At 46.0% G+C, this 21,792-nt stretch overlaps 1 protein-coding gene across 10 annotated transcripts in view; it reads right to left on the bottom strand.

Annotated features, from left to right (window-relative positions):
• The window catches only part of Nbas (NBAS subunit of NRZ tethering complex), a 222,990-nt gene that overhangs the window by 66,270 nt on the left and 134,928 nt on the right, over nt 1-21,792 (bottom strand). For all 10 annotated transcript variants that reach the window (XM_063254316.1, XM_063254312.1, XM_063254314.1 and 7 more), the window contains 5 exons: nt 10,594-10,761; nt 7,144-7,257; nt 6,708-6,831; nt 1,890-1,966; nt 1,393-1,530 (listed from right to left, as the gene is read on the bottom strand). In XM_063254316.1, coding sequence (XP_063110386.1) covers nt 1,393-1,530; nt 1,890-1,966; nt 6,708-6,831; nt 7,144-7,257; nt 10,594-10,761 — 621 coding nt within the window. The remainder of the gene's footprint in view (nt 1-1,392; nt 1,531-1,889; nt 1,967-6,707; nt 6,832-7,143; nt 7,258-10,593; nt 10,762-21,792) is intronic.

The raw sequence follows: 21,792 nt of genomic DNA on the forward strand, positions 1-21,792 counted from the left end.
CACTCAAGAAGCAGAGGCAGGAGGATTGCTGTGAGTCTAAAACCAGCCTAGGGTCGGCCTCCCCTGCCCAGGGTGGGGAGAAGCAGCAGCCAAGATGACACCTGCGCCCACAGAGATGCACAAAAGGGCCCAAAACCCAGAACTCTGAACGCGGCTGTTGCAAATATCAACTTCCAAGGAGGCTGTGTCAGGAAGTACGTGGGAGAAGCAGCCCTGGCTCGCTGAGACCCAACCTGTCATGTGCAGGGTTCAGGTGCCAGCTCCTGTGGGCTCTGCCGGCGCAGTAAGTGACTGACGGTCACTGACTGCATTTCTGTGCTTTTCTCTCCCTGAACATGACATCATGGGATGGTGACACCAACTGTAATACCTGTAGAAAATGCCACGGTACCAGTGGCACAAGTGCGACACTCGGGGGCTTGGTGCTATCTCCTGTCCTTGGTGTCCTGTGTCTTGCTCCCATGATCTGGTCTTCTTCCTACTGCCTTGGCCAGCACCCTCCAGACCCCATTTTAACAGCACATTCCTCCTCGCTCTCTCACACCCCACTCCTGTTACTTTGCTTCTGTTTGAATGTGTATCTGATTTACTTATCTTATTTCTGATGCTTCTTTCCCCAGGACAATGTCATTCCTAATACAGGGAAGTGTTTCTTTTCTTGCAGCTCTGGGGGTTAAACCTAGCACCTTGTACTGAGTTGCATCCCCAGCTCTTTTATTTTTCTATTTTGAGACAGGGTCTCACTAAATCATGAAGTTGTCTAGGCTGGTTTGAATTTGCAATCCTCCTGCCTCAGCCTCCTGTAGTAACAGGTATGGACCACCATGCCCAACTAGGGGGAAGCTCGGACTCTGTTCACCACAGGATGGGGATGGCAGGGCCAGGCCTCTCACGCCACTCTGCCTGTGCACTGGGACCAGAACACTTTGGTGTATCCACAGTGCAGAGAGGTTTTCACTCAAAAGGTAACAGTAAAGACATGTGTGTGACGTGAAAGCTGGGGGAGTCCTGTTACAGCAGGAATACTATGTGCTGACATTCCATCTGTAAATCACTTTTATATCTTGGCTTAGAAATAGAGTGCAGAACTCTTAAAAAATCACACTGGCCCCTTTCCTGAATTAGGACAACCACCTTCTTTTTGGGTAACTAACTGAAGCACCGATCCTCCATTTAGCCTCTTCCACTGCATTAGCATTTCCCAAACAAGAACCCAGTAAAAGAAAGCACACAAAGAAAAGCCGGGAAGAGTCACAGGCACAGCAAGTGTGAGAAGCTCTACTTCTCAGTGCAGATGGACGGCAATGGTGCCCCGAGGGCTGTGGGCTGCACCTGGTTAGGAAGAGCTCGAACCCACCCACCTCGGGAATATGGTGGGGCCAGGGCACTCACTCTGTACAGAGGGTGGCACTTGTCACTGAAGCCGGGTGCCAGGTGGGCGTAGATCTGGAGGCTGTAGTAGTACACTGCCAGCTGGAGGGACAGGGCTGAGTGTGCCTGCTTCTCAAAGCACCTATTCGCATCTAACACCTAGGGAGGAGCGGGATGTCGTCAATGCGGATGAAGGAGGTGAGCAGGAGACTACAAGCCACTCCGTCACTTGTCATTACCCCAGGAATCTGGTACAAGCTTCCACCCCGTCACCCAAGATTAAGCTACGCTTAAATGTGATGGCGTGAAAATTGAGAAGACGCCATTTGGCAGGCGCTCTGAGGGACAGGTGAATAAAAGACAGGCTTTAAATTAGGCTGCAGGATTCCCTCCATAGACTCGACGGGGTCCTCTCAGCTGTGGTGAGCATGAGCAGGCGAGACACTTCCACTGAGAAGGGTCCCCAGAACAGAGCCCTTGGGTTCTTTAAAACTCTCCATTTGTGAGGACCAACTTACCTGTGGTAAGGCGAGGAGGTAAGCGAGGGCCAAGGTCATGTCACTGGGCAAAGCATCACTCGCCAGCTGCAGGAGAACTGAGACAGGGGCAAGTGTTACTGTGTGTGGGACCCTCGCACGTTCACATGGACCACCACACTTGCACACTTGCAGCAGATAATTATCTCACAAGATTCTTTCATAGAAACCCTTGGCACCATCTGAACACAAACCTTAAACCTGCATTAAGCAGTGACCCTGCCCAGAGGAGGGAACCCACTGGGACAGTGTCAGGTGGGGTGAAGGTATCCATGGCCACGGTTCCAGGGGCCGCGTCCTTTTACAGGCCAGGCTGTAAAATTCTGCATGTGGTGACAGCCAATGTGAAAGGCAGTCACACGAGTACTGAAGTGTCCTGAAATCAGAGCCATAACACAGCCCAGCGCGGGCAAAGGCAGGATGAGCCTTTTGATTATGACACTACTGCCATGACTTCACTCTCTGAGAACAACCCTCTTCATCACCCACGCAAAAAGTCAATCATCTGCTCTGTGCATGTCTTAAACTATCCCTAACAACTTCTTTACAAAATTTTTATGAGTGAAAACCCACCAGTGTCATGGCTTTAATAAAAGAGAGCACCTTGTCAATAAATTCTGTGCTCGTATGTGGCTAGTATTAATAAGCAAGCATTCTACATACTGAGGGCTTAAGTGAAAAATACCAAGTGCTCATGGATAATCAATGTAAAGGCTTCATTTTTAAAACACAGGTTCCCAAGCTTTTCACTGAAGGAGAGTGGCACCTAAAGCACCCAAAGTAAGTGATATCTGACTTCAGAAATACCCCAGATTTCCCTTGATCAGATGAGTATTTCAGTCATTTGCATAATAACCCAAGTAGAGCTGATATCCATGCCAGTGATGATGAACCTCACACATGCTACAGGATCACACCGTAGAGACGGTGTGCTGTGGCTGTGTCTCCATGTCCCCAAAAGCCCCACAGAGGCACAGATGGGACTTCTTCAGAGGTGGCTCATCTAGAGTGTGTGATGCTGCGATGGATTCATGGTGCAATGCTAGGCTCTCAGGCACTGCCTGCCCTTAGTAACCGAGGTAAGATAGGAGGGACAGAAAGAGCTGGGGTCAACCCTTGTAGCTTTGCTACCTTCTGAGATCATAAACTGTTTCTCCTCTGTGATGTCCATGCCACCCTGTCTTAGAGCCAGCCGATTATGGCTGAAAACTCTACCACCTGTGAGCTAAATAAATCTTTCCCTCTTTAACTTTGAGTGTTGGGTATTTTATCACAATTCAATGTCCTCCATAGATGATTCATAGGATAAAACATGAGCGTTCTCTGTACTTCTCTAAATATCCATTTCCTGTGTATTTTCCAAACTGCGTGAACCAAATGGATGGCCAATCAAGTCTCCAAAAAACCTGCATAGTTTAGGAGACATTTTCCAAACAAAGTCACTCATTTCAGAGCCCATTTCCTAATTCACTCAAGATCAATGAAAAACATTCGTGAACTAGACACAACTGTAAGATAAGGACCAGAGTCCCTGCGCTTCCGGAATAATGTGTTAGAACAAGAGAAAAGCTGCAGATAGATAATTTGAAAATACAATACGAAGGCCCCCAAACAAATTTTGTATGAGCAATTATGGGCACAAAGGCATACAGTATTAGTGACTGTATCCTAGAATACAATTAAAAACTGAAGGATGGACAGATTAAGCTGTGAATTTGGGTATTACAAGTTAAAGCGAGAAAAACTATGTAAACTCAGTCCACAAGAGGTCCTGAACTCCTTGGTAGGAGTTACACACAATTACACACTATACAAACTCCCCCGCACACACAGCCCACAGCTGCCACTTGGTGCTGATGTCCAACAGACATGTGTGGAGCAGTGCTTCCAGCCCCCGCTGTAAGAGGAAACCCAACTGTGTCCCCTACTGATAATTCCTCCATCTCATTTTTCTGCTGGTCTTTATTGCATGACCTTCAACTGCAACCTCGCCAAGTCATTCTCCACGTCCACCTTAATTTTCTTCAGCTACTTCCCCTCGTTATGCACGAAAGAGGCCAATTTTCAAACAAGCATATCTGAAGCCACTCATCAAAATTATCCTGTTCTGGAGGAGGAATCCCCGAGGGGCAGTGAATTTCCAGGCTGCTGCAGGACTCTCCTTCGTGTAGCGTGGGCAGAGCCAGGCTCAGGCCCACCTGGGAACTGAAGTCCCATTATTAACCATCTTTTGGTCCCATCTTTTCTGTCATAACATCAACTCAATCTTCCCCTTATTTACCATCCATCTAGCTCTTTCCACAAATCAAGGCGTCCTCAAGTGATGACAATGTGCTGCCACCAAAGATATTCTGAATTATTCTGAAAAGTACCCCACAGACCTGAAACGAATGCCACACAGAAACAACCAACGGAAAACAAAGCCAACCAGAAGGGCAATAACGCTGAGGAGGGACACGCCCACGGACGCATCCCCAGGGCAGGGACTGCATCTGTCACTAAGTTCCCACAGACATACTTTTACAGCAGTCTTACTAGATCACACATGCTACTCACAGACATAGCACATGCTAACAATCCTGAATGTGTGTAATGAAATACAAAGCTTATACTAAGCCCAAGGGAAGGGAGGAAACATTGCAGTGATTTCCGTGAGCTGGAAGTCATGAGGAAACTTGACCTTGGGTTCACCTACAAGGCAGCATCACTCTCACCAGGCAGTAAAAACCCTCACTCCAACTCAGGAAAGCTGCTCTGAATCACTAACAGCCGCACAGCTGCAAGGGCTGCACTTTTATTTTAGATATTTACGATGATTTGATACCCCGGGTCTAGACGTTTCCTAGGTGAGCTGGCAACAAGCCTGGAGCACAGCCTGTCATCCAGGCGACCACCCCAGAGTCCCTTTGAGCACTCCTTGTCCTGGCAGAAGCACCCCCGAGGCCAGGCCTCCTGCCTAAGTACTCGACCTGGCCACAGCAGTCACCTCAGCACACAGCAACCGGCACGAGTGCTCCGTCTCTCAGACCTCGTGTCACCTGAGTAATCTTTTTCTTGGTTTTGGTTTACCTTTTGTGAGATCCTCAAACTCACATGCATGTAACCTGCACGCGACATAAGAAAGCAAAGCACCATGGACCAGGTATGCCGACACTCATCCACAGCGACTCGCATACCCGCTGCACTGGAGGTCACACGTTACCGTGACCCACCAGGCAATAAAAAGGAAAGAAAGAAGCAACGAGGAATAATTCAGTGGAGGAAGGGTAATGCTAGTACAGTTTTATACAGAGGTCTTCTAAACCCCACCAGGAATTAGATAACAGGCTTTTGGAGAAAGAACAAACACAGCCCAGACTGCAAGATTAAACTTAGTAAGGAAAACATACAGCTTAGAAACAGAGGGAGCTGATAACGGTCATAAAAACCTCCAGGATCCAGAACCCACACAGTGAGTGGGAAGCAGTACTGATCTCTCCTCTTCCTGTATGTAAATACTATTAAAGAAAATTATTATTTTTAAAAGTTATACCATCAGTCTTGGGGGGAAATTGCAGTTCTATTGCCCACATATACTTTTCTGCCCTTACTCAACACAGTGATGGCTCAGGCGGCCTGGCTGGCACTATCCCAGTACGCTGGCAGCAAGAGGAGACAGAAATATGTGATGGGAGTCGCAGACAGAACTTCCAAGGACACTGCCCACTGCTATGGCCCAGAATACAGACTCAATGGCTGGAGGAGCAGCAGCCTTTGAATCGTGAGGTACTCACTAGGGTGGTAGGAGGGAGAGGAAGCAAAAGGGAAGAATAAAGTCAAGGGATAAACACTGAAGCCCTAAAGAGAAATAAAGATGATAAGGAGGAAGCAGTGCACTTCCTTCTTTTTCAGGAACTTTACATCTATGCCACCACACAGAAAACTCCTTAAATTGGCTGGGTGTGGCAGTACATACCTGTAACCTCAGCACTCAAGAGACTGAGGCAGGAGAATCACCCTGAGGCCCAGGAAAGGGATACATAGTGAGTTCAAGGCCAGCCTTAGTTACAGAACGAGAACTCGTCTTTAAAAAAAATCTAACTAGAAAAAAGAAAATTCTTAAAATCAATCAGATCTATAATTGATTAAGAATAAAAGAAAGAAAGAAACAGGTATTGAGCACCTGATACCATCTGCTAAGGGAATTACTTTAGACTAAGAATTACATCTTATGCATCCTTTTAAATCCTGTATTGGCATCCACAGAAATAACAGGTTCTTAGTAAACGCTTTAAAGTGAACGGAGGCATAAATGGTACTGTTGGCTCTGACATTTGGAAACTACTGAAAACTGCACTACCATTTCCTCATCCATCCATATGCGGTGGCACAAGAAACACCAAAATGGCACCCAGAATTTGGAGGCAGATTTATTTACGTCAATGGGCACTGATGGGAATCACTCCCAGAATATCAGGCACTGATGTCCGGTGATCTAGGACTTTTATGTGATGCACAAGCAGGAGGTACAAAAGTGAGACAGAAAAGCCTGGCCATTCTTCTGGTCAGCTAGTGGGGTGAGATCATTAGTTCCAAGGATAGATTCATGAAGTCTGGTACAGTCAGGCATCTTGTATGTTCGGTTATGCTCTTATAGTTACAGGAGTCAAGAAAGTGATTACAAGACCGTGAAGCAGTTACAGAGCAAGGCAGTTTAGAAGCTAACAAAGTTCTACTCTCTTGTACAACTTTTTCCCTTCACATCCACCCAGGCTCGTGGTTCTTTAACACTGCGTCGGGGTGGGGAGCCACCCCTCTTACCTTCTGTGGTCGGAAACCCTTCATTCCCATCTGTCTCGGCCTCTGCCAGTTTCCCAGTCCTCAGCAGCACCTCGGCAAAGCTCTCCACAGGGGGCTGCTGACAGGTGTCGAAGGGCATGCCAGACTGGACAAAAGCAAGGTCCACCTTTTAACGGGTATCTTTTTTAAGAGTTCTTAGAAGACAAAATTGTAGGATGCTACAGCTTCTGGCAACTTGAACAGTAACTTCTCACTAATTGTACCATTTTATCTAGCATTTCAGATGATTTTCATTTCATAAATGTCTTCATGTGTCTGAAATCATCCACATAAAACCAATGAATGTCACAAGCTAGCCTATGCCTAGGAAGTACACTTGCAGGAGAATTTCAGTTTTCCTTTACACTGTCCACAGTAGACAACAGGAAAGCCTGTGTGTGAGAGATACTGCTCTTACCTCAGCAACAAAGGGATTCGCCATGACTGATTCATAAAAAGGATGACATCCTTGCTTTTCTAGGTCTTCATTGACTACAGTTCCAGCTGAGTAAGAGCCACCGAATTCTTGCCCCTAAGCAAAACAATGTGAAGACTAGTGACTGAAATGGGCATGGGCCAGGGAAGGAAGGGGATTTCAGGAGAAACCTGAGGTGCCTCTGTGACTGGATGGGGTCGGACACAGACATCCAGCAAGGGACCTAGGTGTGACAGCACACAGAAGAGCAGCACTTCGACCTGCTGCTAGCACCTCTTGTTTTCTGGTTCCTCTGACCTCAGTCAGAAACATCAAGCAGCCACCCTCACACACAGAGTGAGTCCTCCTCCTCAGTGCCAGGACAGTGACTCCAGGCGGTCATCTTGTGTACCTTGCTGCTCAGCTGGAAAAACCAGTAAAGAGCCAAGAGCAGAAGATCTGAAGGAGGCTGACTAACACCAGTCTTTGAGCTGTTAATCAGTCTTAAGCACTCCACTGAACCACCCTGCTTGCATCCTGGGGCCCAGGGTCCTCGAGGCCAGGCAGGCTGCCTGAGGGATCCACTCTGCCCAGCCCAGCTCAGCCCAGCCACCACTCAAGCCTGACCTATTCATAGCAAGGGAACAGTGACACTGCCTCTTTCCTTCGCTGATGCTTTCACAGCTACTCTCACCCACACACACCTTGAAGACTTGTTCTCAGTCTCCCCGAGAACAACCCCATAGGTTCCTTAGCAGAGTTCATTATGGTCTTTATGATCACCGCAGATAGACTTAAGTTCCTCACTGGAAGAACCAAGTAAGAGATACTCTACCAGATGAGTGCAACTACCTCCTGCCAAGCACTAGGAGGGAAACAGCAAAGATGCTGCTGCTGCTGCTGCTATGACAGCTGATGTTTAAGAAACACTGTAGCTTAGTGTTAGACGTTCCCCCAAAGCCTCATGGGCTCACAGGTGGGCTTTGGGGAAGAGACTAGATCATGGGGGTATGTTACATTGGTTATGGGTGGTTGACACTGGACTATGGGTGTCTGACATTGATTCATGAGAGTGGCACTGTGACCCTGGACTGGGGGTGTGTGGCACTGGACTGTGGGTATGTGGCACTAGCTCATTTCACTGAGGGGATCACAGCTGGGTGTGCAGGCCGGAGGTGAGTCTCTATGGGCATGGCCTGGAGATAGCTCTATCCAGGTAGGTAGATACGTATGCACGTACACATGTACGTACACTCTTCTCCCTGGAGCTTCTGCTCTTGGTCTGCCATGTCCCGAGCATCTCCTGTCTGTAATGCTGACTGTAGACTGAAACCTCTCCAAGCCCTGGGCCCAAATAAACCTTTCCTCTTAACTTGTAGGCGGTGGATATTTTGTCTGGCAAGGAGAATGTAATGCAGACAAAAAAGTACAGTGTTAAAATTTTACTTAAGGATGAAACCCTTGAAACATCCAACAGAGAAAAGGAAAATGATCATAATCATAATTCAGCATGAAGTACAAAGTGATGAGAGATTCCTAGGTTAGCCCTGAATTCAGGTGCAGAACAGCTCACCCAGCTGCATGGCTCACACCCTCTGGCCTCCTCTGCCCTGTGTCCCATGTGCAAAATGTCAGCAGAGCCGCTAGGCGCAGCCGCAGCACGCCCCTCTCTGCTAGCTGCTCATAGCCGCTCCGGTGTAAGCCACAGCTCTGTCCTGCAGAGAATGACTACACTGCTCCCCTCACTCCTGCCAGCAGCTGCCTGCGTAGCACCAACAGGACCTCAGTATGATAGCCGTGAGCGCATACTGCACCCCTCCATCCCCAGAGCCATGCAGCTGTGTCACACCAAAGCCCATGTGGCACTCTCAGGGTAGGATCCTGCTCCCCTCTGCTCTCACCCCCACACTCCTCCTGCTTGTTTGTGCTGCTCAAACCACACTTGACTGCTGTCATGGCTCTGTCTCGATGCCCCTCAAAGCTTCCCATGGTCAGAGGTAGGGCCTCGTCACAGATGGCTGGACCTACAGTGTGTGACACTGGGATAGATTTGTGGTGCAGTGCTAGGCTCAAGGGCACTGGGATTAAGGTGTGAGTGCTGCCAGCCCCGAGTAGCTTGGGTAAGATACTAGGGACAGAAAGACCTGTGCTTGCCCCTTGCTTGCTCATGCCTGCCTGCTTGCCGTGGACTGAAATCTCTGCAAACTGTAAATAAACAGTAAATAAACCTTTTCCCCTTTAACTGTGGCTCTGGGGTATTTTGTTTCAGGTGGGACATCTACTTTACGTTGTACAGGATGTCAAGCACATACCCGGGAAGGCTCTGTACATTTCTTTTTCATTTTTATCGGTACCGGGGATCAAACTCACGACCGCCTGCTTGCAAGGCAGGTACTTATGCAGCTGAGCTAAATCCCCAGCCCCGGCTCTGTACATTTCTACAAGACTCAATCACTGCCCAAAACGGTGCTTTTGGGTGCCCCAAATTGCTGCCCAAAACGGTGCTTTTCTGAGAAGCCTAACTTCTCTCTCACTCAACTTCCTTCTCCAGTGTCACTTGGGATCACCTCACTCATCTCCACAGCCCTCACCACCACCGTCACAGCACCACACAGATGCTTTTGTGCATTTCTACCAGTGAAAGGGATGTGCCATCCAGAAGAGAATTAACTGCATGTGTCACCCCATTCTGTCTTCAGTGCAGAGCACAGCACTTAACCCACAGAAAAAGAGAATGTGCTGCATGGATCAGGGCTAGATGAAGGATGGATGGATGGGTGGGTGGATGGAAGGAAGGAAAGATGGAAGCATAGACAGATGAAAGAATGAATGGAAGGAAAAATGGAAAGACAGATGGAAGGATGGATCCATGGGTGGATGGAAGGAAGGATGGGTGAATGGAAGAGAGGGAGGGAGGAAGGAAGGGAGGGAGGAAGGAAAGAAGGGAAACTCAGTGAGTGTTTGGGATGAAGGGAAACTCAGTGAGTGTTTGGGATAAACTGATATGGTTTTCTAAAGTGAGAGTAAAGGCCTGCAGTTCAAGAGCACAGAGAAGACAGCAGAGAAAGCAATAGCTGAACTGTCCCTCCAAGCAACTCAACTGCTCCATGCTGGTCCTGATGGCACTTTCAGAGTGTAACCAAGGTCTGAGATATGGCCCAAGCTGGCTCCTCACTCTGCCCAACTACAAGCCAGAAGTACCGCCAAAGTAAACATTTTCTTTTTACCCACTCAATTTTAACTCTTACCTACGACACTCCCCCCCCGCCTCGAATGTGTGCCAGTGTCCTTTACACCTCCACGAGTGTGTATCTCACTCTGTGAAACAGATGGCTCCCTTCTATCCCACAGGTGGCCTAAATCTCCCCAGAGGTTATTTTAATCATCAAAGATGCAGCAGCACTAAGAACTGATGTACACCAGGGGCCTGGCTTTGCAATGCTGTGCGCTCACCTGGAGGGGCCGGAGGTAAGTCAGAGACCTCTTCCACCACTGCCTGTCGCTGATGGCCTGCAGCATGGCCCTGGTGGTCGTCGTGGTGTTGGACAGGACTTTCATGGTGGTGGCAGTGGTCCAGCGCAACAAGTCAGCCGAGCCGCTGCCTGGACCGTCTGGCTCAGCCTTCACCGGCCGAAAAATCAAGAACAAAAACATGCAACATAAGTAAAGAGCAGAGGGTGACAAGGTGACTGCTCAGAATGCCCAGACAACAGATATGAAGACAAAGACATGTTAAACATCATCCTTTTGGCCTGGTTTGATCTCAGGTGACACCCAGCAGGGGAACACGGACCTTGGTTCAAAGACACGGGGGTTTGACCCGTGGGGTCAAGCAGTAGGAACTCTCCTCTCTTTGCAGCTTCTGGGCTCTTGTCTGGGAGACCAGCAGAGACCACGCAAGCTGTTAGGCTTCTGGCTTGTGGGCATGTCCGTAAAATAATCAACTGCAGTGTTTTAAAGTTGCAGAGTTCACAGCAACAGAAAACAAACCTCTCATTTGACCACTCCTGCACAAACCTCCATTTTATTCCTACCCCTAAAGGGAGCGAGTCCGCTGAGTAACAGTGCTCACGATTTACCCAGCCCTGGCTGCTGGTGGCTGCCTGCATTTATTCTGGACTGCTGTCACCATAAAAACAACCCAAAACCACATGGTTTCCAATGAGTTTTTTACCTAGGACTATCAGAGTAGTCAAAATTTTGATAAAAATCAAAATTACAAATAAGAACTTAACTATGAAAACAACCTAGAAAAATGAACGGCAGATTAATAAAGGGAACTCATGTTAAATTGCTGGTATTAAGATCAATCATGGCAGCGCCTCCCAGGCTTCAGGCTGAGCCTGGCACTGCAGCTCTTTCCGCCGCAGGCCCAGGCCCTAACAGGGGAAAAGGAGCAAGTCTCCTGACTCCGTCCCACGGGCATTCTACTTGTGACCTGCTCTCCTCTGGATCCAAGGCACACAGTGCATGAACTCCAGCAGGGAGACTACAGTAGGAACCATAACTCTGCCACTTCTGGTTTTCCTGCTGGTGGGATGCGTGTTTCCATTTCTGGCATGTTTTCCCGAGGTGGTAACACGGCTGACATCTACGCCACTGTGCGCACCCACATCTCGGCAACTTGGCACTGTCAGCGCAGCACTGCAGGCAAGTTCCCTCCCAGATTCCCACCCCACCTGCACCCCTGTGGGCATCAGATCTAAAATCCTGATCTACACCATAGCAGTTATTGTTACCAACTCTCCTGAAGCCTGCATCCTTTAAGTGACTTTATAAGCTCTTAATTTGCCATTAAAAGCAAAAAAAAATGTTCTTTATAATAGCTAGAACTGAACTTGATTGATTCAAACAAGCAATGACCTGATGAGATCACAGCCAGAAAGCGGAGGGCTAGGTCTGCGATCCTGAGTATGTTCTGGGGTGCAGGGCGCAGCTGAAACCTGCAGCTGCCCAGGGTGGATGCCTTCCTTGGTCATCTTGGAGAGACTCTTCCAGGGTGCTGGGCCACGCACACACATACGAGCTCAGTATGTGCATTTACTTAAACTAATTTATTTTTGTATGTTATAAAACTCAGGTAAGCTCACAAAAGGTAGCCTTAAATAGAACTGTAGGAGAAGAAAGGACAATATTTATTCACAGTCCCATGAGTAAAGACAATTGCCAGCATGTAATCTTTCTCTCTAACCCACACATAGGCTTTGTTTTCCTTTTTATTCTGAGACACAGTCTTATTGTGCTGTCGCTGGTCTTGCACTCCTGGGCTCAAGGGAAGTTGGCCCCTCAGCCTCTCCAGAAGCTGGGACCAGGATGTGGGAAGCCATGCCCAGCTCCAGGCCCTTTCTGATAACCCACACAATGCCTCACGCATGCCAGGACAGCACCCTACCATCCAGCCATACCCCAGCCCCTGGCTCCAGACCTTTAGAACACTTTGTTTCTGAAGTAGAAATTTCCAGAGAGTGCATGAAGAGAATACATATAACTAGCTGATTTTTAACACACACACATGGCAGCCTTCTGACCAGAAAAGGCTGCCACTAGAATTCCAGAAGCCACCCCTGGGCTCACCCTAGCCACGCCACTGCCGGGACAAACGCTGTCCCAACCTGCACAGCATGGAGTGTTCTGCCTGCCTTTATACTTCACATGAACACAAATTCAACACTACACAAATTCATTCCTATTTCTGTAGATAGTTGAAGACTCTTCAACACATCACTGTCTCCAATGAGACTTGCGAATACACCAGGATTTACCCTTTCCTTTGTGGATGAGCACGGGGTAGACGCCAGCTTTGAGCGAGAACAGTGTGAATTTCTAGGTAAACAGCTGGTAGTGGAACTGCTGAGACATACAGCAAGAAACTGGCCAGATTTACTACACTGAGTTGGATTTTCCTGGAGTGGCTGCACCAGTCTCCACTCTCACTGGCAATACTGAGTCGTGTGTCTCCATGTATGACTCATGATGTTTCATGCCTTCTTACTGCACGATTCTGCTAAGTACCTAACACCTTTCAGTGGTTTTGATTTGCACCTCTGCAGTGATAAGGAAGTTGGATGCCACTTCATATATTTTTGGGCCATCTGAGAGGCCTCTGTGAAGCTGTTGCAGCCTTTAGCCTATTTTCCGGTATCTTGTCTGTCTTTATTACTCACATGCACAAGATTTTGATGCATTCTGGATACATATCCTTTATTACAGGCATTAATTGTAAATATGTTTTATTATTCTGTGGATTACCTTTTCATCATCTTAATGGCACTTTAAATTAGGTAATTCAAGTTTGTAACTTTGTATTGTTCCTTTTGTACCACATCTGAAAAAATCTTTGCCTATGCCAAGGTTATAAAAATGTTCTCCTAGGTTTTTCTTGACGTGAAATATTTTTGCTCTAGGTAGAACCTTAAGACCACGTACTACCATTCTTGTATCCATTCATAAAGATTATATATGCAATTTAAATGTGTTTTCTATCATATATATAATAATTGTTTTTGTCTGTCCTGATAGAACAGTAAGCTGTTCAGGAGCAGGGGCACTATCTATGTTTTATACCCTTAGAGTATGTGAAAACTTCTGCAGTTTGGAGCTACAAGTATGTCTAAGAAGTCTGGTCTTACTACTCCATTAAAATGTTTGAGGGCATATTTCCAAAAACCTACTATGTTATGTCTATTTAGGTAAATGTTATTCAAAGAAGCTTTCATACCATATTTTCAATTCCCATTCATCTTTAGAACCTTCTTAATTGAGAGGGCATACTGAGTGATTTTAATGTAATCAACTAATCTAAGTACAGAATTAAAAATATAAACATGATAAGAAATATAGTGCTTAAACAGAATACAATTTAATTTGGAGGTAGATCAAACCAATTAAAAGATGCCTAAATATGTGAGCCATAAAAGCATTATTCTATTTCATAAAATGATCTTACATTTTATTTCTTCTTCACATGGATGGGCTGGCCTAAGACAGGATCTTTAGAAGACTATTTCAGAAGTTAAATGAAATTCACATACTCAGAAATCTGCGTGATAAAAGGATTTTCTGTAAGAGACTACCCTAAGGAGAATTGCAGAGGAGAAAGAAGAGGCTCATTTAGACCAGAGAATAAGCATTGAATTCAAGAGCCATCATCAAGATCATAGTGTGGCCAGAGTCCCAAAAAGGAAAATAGTTTTCTTTCAACATCATAATAATGAGAAAAGAAAAAAGACGTTAGGCAAAATTCACTCCTGAAGTAATTACTGCTGGCATTTTTTATATTCATAGAGGCACATGGCTAATTAATTGGAAATGTATAACAGTTAGAATACATTAAATCCCAAAACCAAATCAACAATTCCCAGCATAAAATTTAACATTAAATCTCATTAATGTCAAGTGTGCTACATGACTCTAAGGTTAACTCATTAAGCACTAATAATATTTTTCAAATCCTACAACAAAAATTCCATTACCAAATAGGACCACAGGAACAAGGGCAGCGTCACACATGGGGGCACAGCTCGCAGCTCACAGCATTGTCAACTGTGCATGATGGACTCACTTCCAAGTCATCCAGCAATGGAAGGACTGATTTGGCAGAAGGTACGCAGCAACCAGCAAGGTGACAACAGTCAGGCAGTGCTCAACCCAACCTGCTAGCCTTTCCCCTTCAACACAAGCACAGACAGAGCTTCTCTATAGTGAAAACTTGTTGCAAATGTCACCAGCTGAAGTCGTTCAGACTGCACTCCTTGGGCTACTACGAGAAGCGCCTCCCGGAAGCAGCAGCAGGAAACACTCCATGGAGCCCACCACTCTCAGGTCTGGCTGCCTCAGCTCGGGTGCTGAAGAGCAGCCCCGGCTACCTCTCAGCTGCTTTCCCTTGCAAAGCAGGAGCCCCCTGACACTTCTGGAGAAAGTCAGTTCCTTCCCTGGGAAACTGAATGCACGGGCAGATGCACTTCCACAGACAGAGTCATGAAGAGATACGCACGGCGAGAGGCGACGACTTCAGGAGATTCAAGGACCAAAGCCTTCTTGAGTTTCCTAGCAATCTTGGATCAAGATTAAGGAAGATGTATTCAAGAAAAAATAGATGTGTACAAAGCATATTTCCATTTTAATTTTCCATGTCAATTTTTAAAATTACTTTTGGTGTATTTGGATTCTAAATGCACCCACAAAGTAAGTTACTAAACACCTATTTTTGACATGCCTAGGTTTAGGACTGAGCTATGCTTCCTGCTCCTGAGGGCCCTATAGTACACTAGGAAAGGGGGGCAAATCAGGCAGTTGCCCTTACCCCAAGAAGTGAGAACCTTCCCAATCAAAGCCCATTCCTACCCTCCCTTCCACAGTGCTCACTTGCCCACCCTGGCCAAGGACACTTCTCTCATTTGTTCATCACTACGGCAATAAGCGCCTAGGACACAGCTGTGTTCCAAGATGCTGGAAATAAGTGCAAAACCAAACAACTGCCTCGGAGAATTCACACTGAAAGAAGAAAAGAAAGAAAAGAAAGCGTGCCAGGAGAGACAGCCGAGTGACACCAGACAGCAAGGGAGTACAGTGTGGCTGTGTGGGGGCCAAGGGCTTCATGTGTGAGGGCGGGAAGGTTTTCATAAGGTGATGAAAGGATTTTGCCCTAGATAGGACACTACAGCAGTGGGAGGCGGGACCAAGGGACATTTACCTTGAGGTCATCTTCCCAGTCCCCAGGCAACTTACTTGTGGCGAGAAAAGAGTTCCATTATCAGCTACTCCAGCATCAGCAATGCCACCTTTAGGCACCACCCCAGACAAAAGCTATACGTATGCCCTCCACAGCACGTGTACAGCAGAGAAAGCCAGGCCCCGGTGGTCATGGAGTTTCTCTCTGCGTCCTTAGAATAAAGACCATTTTTATATTTATATTCTCTTTTTAACCACACTGAAAATCCTATCAGGTGACATTTCAGAGACTCCTGCGAGGGCCAAGGGGACATATCAACCTCATGTTAGGGAGGAAAGCATTGAGTGGAAGCAGCCAGCACAGGGGCCTAGCCGCCAGGCATGCTGGAGATGTCTGAAGGCAGAATACGGATGCTGCAGGTGGGAGAGGGACACAAAGCCAAACAATGTTGGAGAGGACAGCACTAGCGTCTTCATGGGACCTGCAGTAACTTAGTCTCACTCCAAGTGAAATACTTCAAGGCAAGGTGCGCGCAGTCAGGCAAGGTGTGTGCAGTAAGTAATCACTCTGGCTGCCTTGGTGAGCACAGACGGGGGAGAAGGAGTATAAGTGGGAGGCCCATGGTGTCTCCTGGGGTCCAGTGAGGCAGAATCACGAGGCCAGTGAAGGAGCGGCAGTAATGGGAAGGAGTCCAATTCCAAGTCCACTGTGAGACACAGAGCCAAAAACTCAGCCATGTGGTGCTGAGGAAAGAGTCAAGGACCACAGGAAGGTTTCTGATGAGAACAACTGAAAGGATGGAGCTACAGTTTCCTGACATGGGAGCCTCTGCAGGAAGACCACTGTTCTGGGGCGGGTGCTGTGGGGACAGGAAGGAGCCTGAGAGCACAGTGATAAATCAGGGGTGGGGTGGGTGGAAGGGTCCAAGCTGAACAGGTGTGTAACATGAGCTCACTGGTGAGCAGAGGCAAGCTACTATGGCAAAGTGGTGAGGAGCCAAGGCCTCGCAAAGAATAAGTAAGGGAAGAGAGGACGAGAAAGATGCAGCCCCTGCTAAGCCAGGCATGCAGCGGAAGTCCTCAGAGTGGTACACACTAAGCCACTGAGAAAGCAACACCATAATTCTGCCTGGAAGAGAAGGCAGTACCATACCCCACCCTGAAACAAGCAGACCAGGCAGATGCATCATCTTCAGAAAAGTCTGCAAGTGGATTTAAACAGCAGACCCAGAGAAAAAGTAAAACCCTATTCCTTATTGCTAAAAGCTCCTTGAAAATATCACAAAACAAATGTATTAGAAATGCATGGAGCCAGGTGTGGTGGCACATGCCTTACTTAGCACAGGAGGCTAAGGCAGGAGGATCATTATGAGTTTGAGACTAACCTGAGCTACAAAGTGAGCTCTAGGCCATCCTTGACCCTGTCTCAAAAAGACAGACAAGACAGGCAGGCAGGCAAGCAGGCAGGCAGGCAGGCAGGCAGGCAGGTAGGCACAGGTGCTATGAAAAAAGGCAGGGTAAAAGTCAACAACCCTGGAATTCTAACTGCTGAGAGGAGGTGAAGAATGGAGATCTAAGCTGTAGATTAGCCAATTCTGCCCCTTCCTGTGCTGTGCTCCCTGTTTAAGCAGCAGACTGTCCCTGCTAACACAGTACCTAGAGGCAGACAGGGAGAGCTGCCCGCACACTCAATGGTTTTGGACAGGGAGAGCCCTGTGTGCCCAGATGGTGAAGACCAAGGGATGCCAGCGGGCATGCTGAGCATTTCGGAACCATGCCACCCTCCTATGTTACATCAGGACTGTGCATCCAAGCCTTCTCAGAGAATGCTCCTCAGACAAGGTCAGAAACAGGAAAAGTATCTTTCTGTAAAGTGCTTGCATCAGATGGTAACAGACAAAGTGTACACTCACACTGCAGGACAGAGAAACTACACAGAGTCAGGAAACCCCCAGCCCTGAGTGACAGTGCTCAGGCACAAAAGTACATGCATTAAATGGTCAAAGCAGTTCAGTATAAAATAGAAAAAAGTGGACACAGTCTAAATGCTCAAAAGGAAAGGAGATGACAAATAAATCGTGGTACACACACCCAATGAACACCATGCTCTCATTACCTAAGTGGTCAACATACAGTGAATGACGAGGCCAGAGTCTATGCACAAGAGTATAAAGCTCAAGCTGCAAAGTGAAAACAAGGACAGATTCACCTTAGTTAAGAACAAGCAGTCAGAGCAGAGCCACATAGGAAAGCTGTCTATCTCAGAAAAATGTGGAAGGGTAAGCACGGGCTAAAAGTGTTAACTTCTGAGCACTGAGATTCATCAGAGCAAAAAAAGGGAGAACTCTGCTTTTAATGTATAGCAACACCTTGTCGATTAAATCACTTTTATATTTTAAAAAGCAGAAAGTATAGTCACGCCATTTATCCAGGTATACATTAATAATGTTAGTAGATGTTAATATCTTACCACAGATAATTGCCATCTTTTTTCTTACTTTTAAGAAATAAGATATCCCATATTTAAATCTATTAAGAACAAATTAACATGAAATATAAAAAGAAACATGTGGCTCTTTTACATTAATTTTTGTATATGGTATACTGTAATGTTTAAATTCATCTTTTTGCATGTCATGTCTACCTTATTTCATATAAAAGCATAGTTTTATTATTACACATCAATAAATGTGAGAACTAAAAAACTAGATAAAAAGCAGAGGAGTAAATCTTCACAACATTGCATTAGGCACAGATTCCTTAGGACATCAAAAACATAAGCAATGAAGGAAAAATATTAACAGGATTTTAGCAACATTAAACACTCTTGCACTTCAAAAATCACCACTAATAAAATAAAAATTCAAGTCAGACATTGAGAGAAACACATTTCAAATCACAAATCTGATACAAGACATATCTGGAATAAAAAGAAAAATATACCAAAAACCAAAAAACTCTTTTAGATTACTAATGAGTCAAATGACCCAGTTTAAAAAATGGGCAAACTATCTGAATAGCCATTTCACCAAAAGAGATATAGGAATGACCAATCAGTACACCAAATGATGGTCACTGTGATTAGTTACTAGGTATACAAATAACAACATGATGATGAGACACATGTGTGAGCATGGCTTTAGTCAAAACTCCGGGGACAGAGCCAGACAAAGAGCTAGGCAGTGAGGAGGGAGAACTGGAATCTAAACACATGCCTCGTGGGAATGTAAAAATGGGCAGCTACTTTGGAAAATACTTTGGCTGTTTTTTCTAACATGAAACACAAACATGCTACACAATATAGCAATTCTACTCCTAGGTACCTGCATGAGAACTGAAAACATATTTTCATAAAGAACTTGAATATCGGCATTCACGTTAACATTACCCCTAAGAGCAAAGTGGCCACAACTCACCTGTCCATCAACAGCGAGCAGGAACTGGTGCTGGCTATGGTGCTGAAACAACTGCCATTTCACTTGCTTTTATTTAAGCACAGTATTTCTAAAAATAGTATAGTATTTCTAAACAATCCATTTAAAACACTCCAAATAGTTCCATGCGTGGACCATGCTTGAGTTTTAAACATTAATTAGTCCAATTGCATAAATGTGTGGCCACTTAAAATGATCATAACAAGTTTTCCCACAGTGAAAATGATTTTTTTAATGGGAACCCTATACATAATCCATTTCTAACTCTAATTAGATTTATCTGGAGAAAACACCATTGGCTAAGTAATATAACTAATACTAGTTAAACAAAAATGTTAATATGCTCTAAGTGGCAGAATTCTGTTTCATCTAAAAGGCATAATAACCAACCGGAAATGTGTAATTTTGTAATTACTTCATAAAGTCTGCATTTTGTTCTATTTATAAGCAAGTATCTTGTTCAGTGAGATAAAAGCATTATCTTAAAATTTGTAGTATCCACTTGTACTAACGCAAATGCTACAATATAACAATTAAATCTTTATGTTGCTTGGATATATAAATAAAATCATTATTTTCACAACTGAGGTAATGAAAGTCTTGGGCATTACACAGATTACAGAGTCAGCTCTCATTTGTGAGTTATAATTTAATGTGGTTATATCTGCTGTTAATGTTTGAAACACAGCATCTTACAGCTCACACTTTATTTTAATATAGTAACAGCAGCTATAACATCCTGAAATGTGCTTCATGAATCAAAGCCATAATGTGTTCATTGAGGCCTTGGATTGGAACTCTCTGAGCTCTATATCTATTATGATTTGGGGGAGCAGAACAAAGGAAGACAGGAAAGCTTTTAAGGACAAAAATACTCCAGAAACGAAGTCAACATGGAAGAATCCCTTTCCGTCCCTAAGAGATTTGCAACTCTTTTCAGAGAAGCCACAGAGGGGCCCAGCCGATCCTTTCTGGTTCATTGCAGAAGTAAAAAATGAGAAACTCAAAAGCCCCGAGAGGTTTTCACAGGTAAGCTCAGGGAGCAGAGCTCACTGGGAAGCTATGGTGACTCCACAGTGAACAGAGCAGTGACGCAACCCTCACCTCAGCTAAACCCGGTGGATCTCACAGCACCTGTGAGACAAACTGAAAGTTCTTCATTTTCATCCTGTGGATTTTAAAATTAAAACTCTACCTCCTGTTTTTATTTTTTAACACAGCCTAATCATTATGCGCTTTATCAAAGGTTCACCAGGCCCTATGTGACAGGCACTCTGCGAGGACAGAACAGAGATTAATGACACACTTCCAGTTACCACATCACAGCACAAAATGCAGAATCAGAAAGATGCACGCACGCTTGGGCAACACAGGGGAGGGAACACCTGGAGGCATCAAGGGAAACAGCAGGGAGGAACAGCAGGAAAGGGGTGAGAGTCCCAGAACAAGACAAGAAGGGCAGCAGAGGCAGAGGAAGGGCCATAACTACCTGCAACACCAAGGGTGCAGCAGAGCCCGGAACTCACAGACATCTGAAAGGCAGCCCAAGAGCCAGGGCCAGAGACATTTGGAGGAAGATGGAGCAGGACACAGGGGACCAGAGGCCCAAAGGACCCAAGTCTTGGGTTAAGATTTCACAGAAAGAAGGTCATCAAGCAAAATAAGGAGAGACGGCGGGAAAAAGGGAAGCAGACTGTAGAGATGGAAGGAGACATGGGAGGAGGGGAAAGGGGAGTCCCAGGACTGAGATGCCATGAGTGTGCATGCCAGTTCCCCAAGACCAGCACAGCTGCGAGTCCTGAACATGTGCTAATAGAACAGCTCTTCTGAGGAGAGCAGGGCTTCAGCTGCATTCTCAGAGCCAACTCCTCCTTCACGGGTACCCACCAAGCACCGGTGGTCCCTGGCTACTGTAAGCACTGCTCGATCCTACACAGCAAATACAGCAGACAGCAATGTATTTCCATGTGCACTGGGGCAAACCAAGTAATTGCCAAGTGATATGGTAATCAATGAAAACATATCTAGGGATGAGGCATTCCACAACCTGCGGGCTCCTAGAAATGCTCCAGCTTCCAGCTAGGGAGGACAACTACAAGTCCAGTCTGCACACTGTTGTGCATGCTCCAATGAATGCTGGATTTTTCACAGCTGTGATGTCCAACGTAATCCATACGTCTTATTTGACTATAAATGAAGGTTAAATATAACTACGAATGCAACTCCTTACTCACACTAGCCATGTTTCCAGCGCTCAAAAGCTGCATGTGACTGGTGGTTACCACTCTGGCCCGTACAGCTGTGGATCACTTCCCTCACCAGGACAGCACTAGTGGTCAGCAGTCCTGTGTCCAACACTGCAGGAGATACAGGCATAGACTTCACAAGGCGAAATGTCACTCCACAAACCTCACTGAGAGCCTCGAGTCACTCAGCACTGAAAGAGGAACACACATGTGTCCAATACGTTCACCAAGTTCCTTTTTAATTCAAAAGAAATGGGACTGGCTATAGCCATACACACCAGCAACCCGAGCACTCTGGGAGG

The sequence above is a fragment of the Cavia porcellus genome, unplaced genomic scaffold (genome assembly GCF_034190915.1).
Source record: "Cavia porcellus strain 051 isolate PalLab524CR breed Dunkin Hartley unplaced genomic scaffold, mCavPor4.1 scaffold_8, whole genome shotgun sequence".
Classification (NCBI taxonomy): Eukaryota; Metazoa; Chordata; class Mammalia; order Rodentia; family Caviidae; genus Cavia; species Cavia porcellus.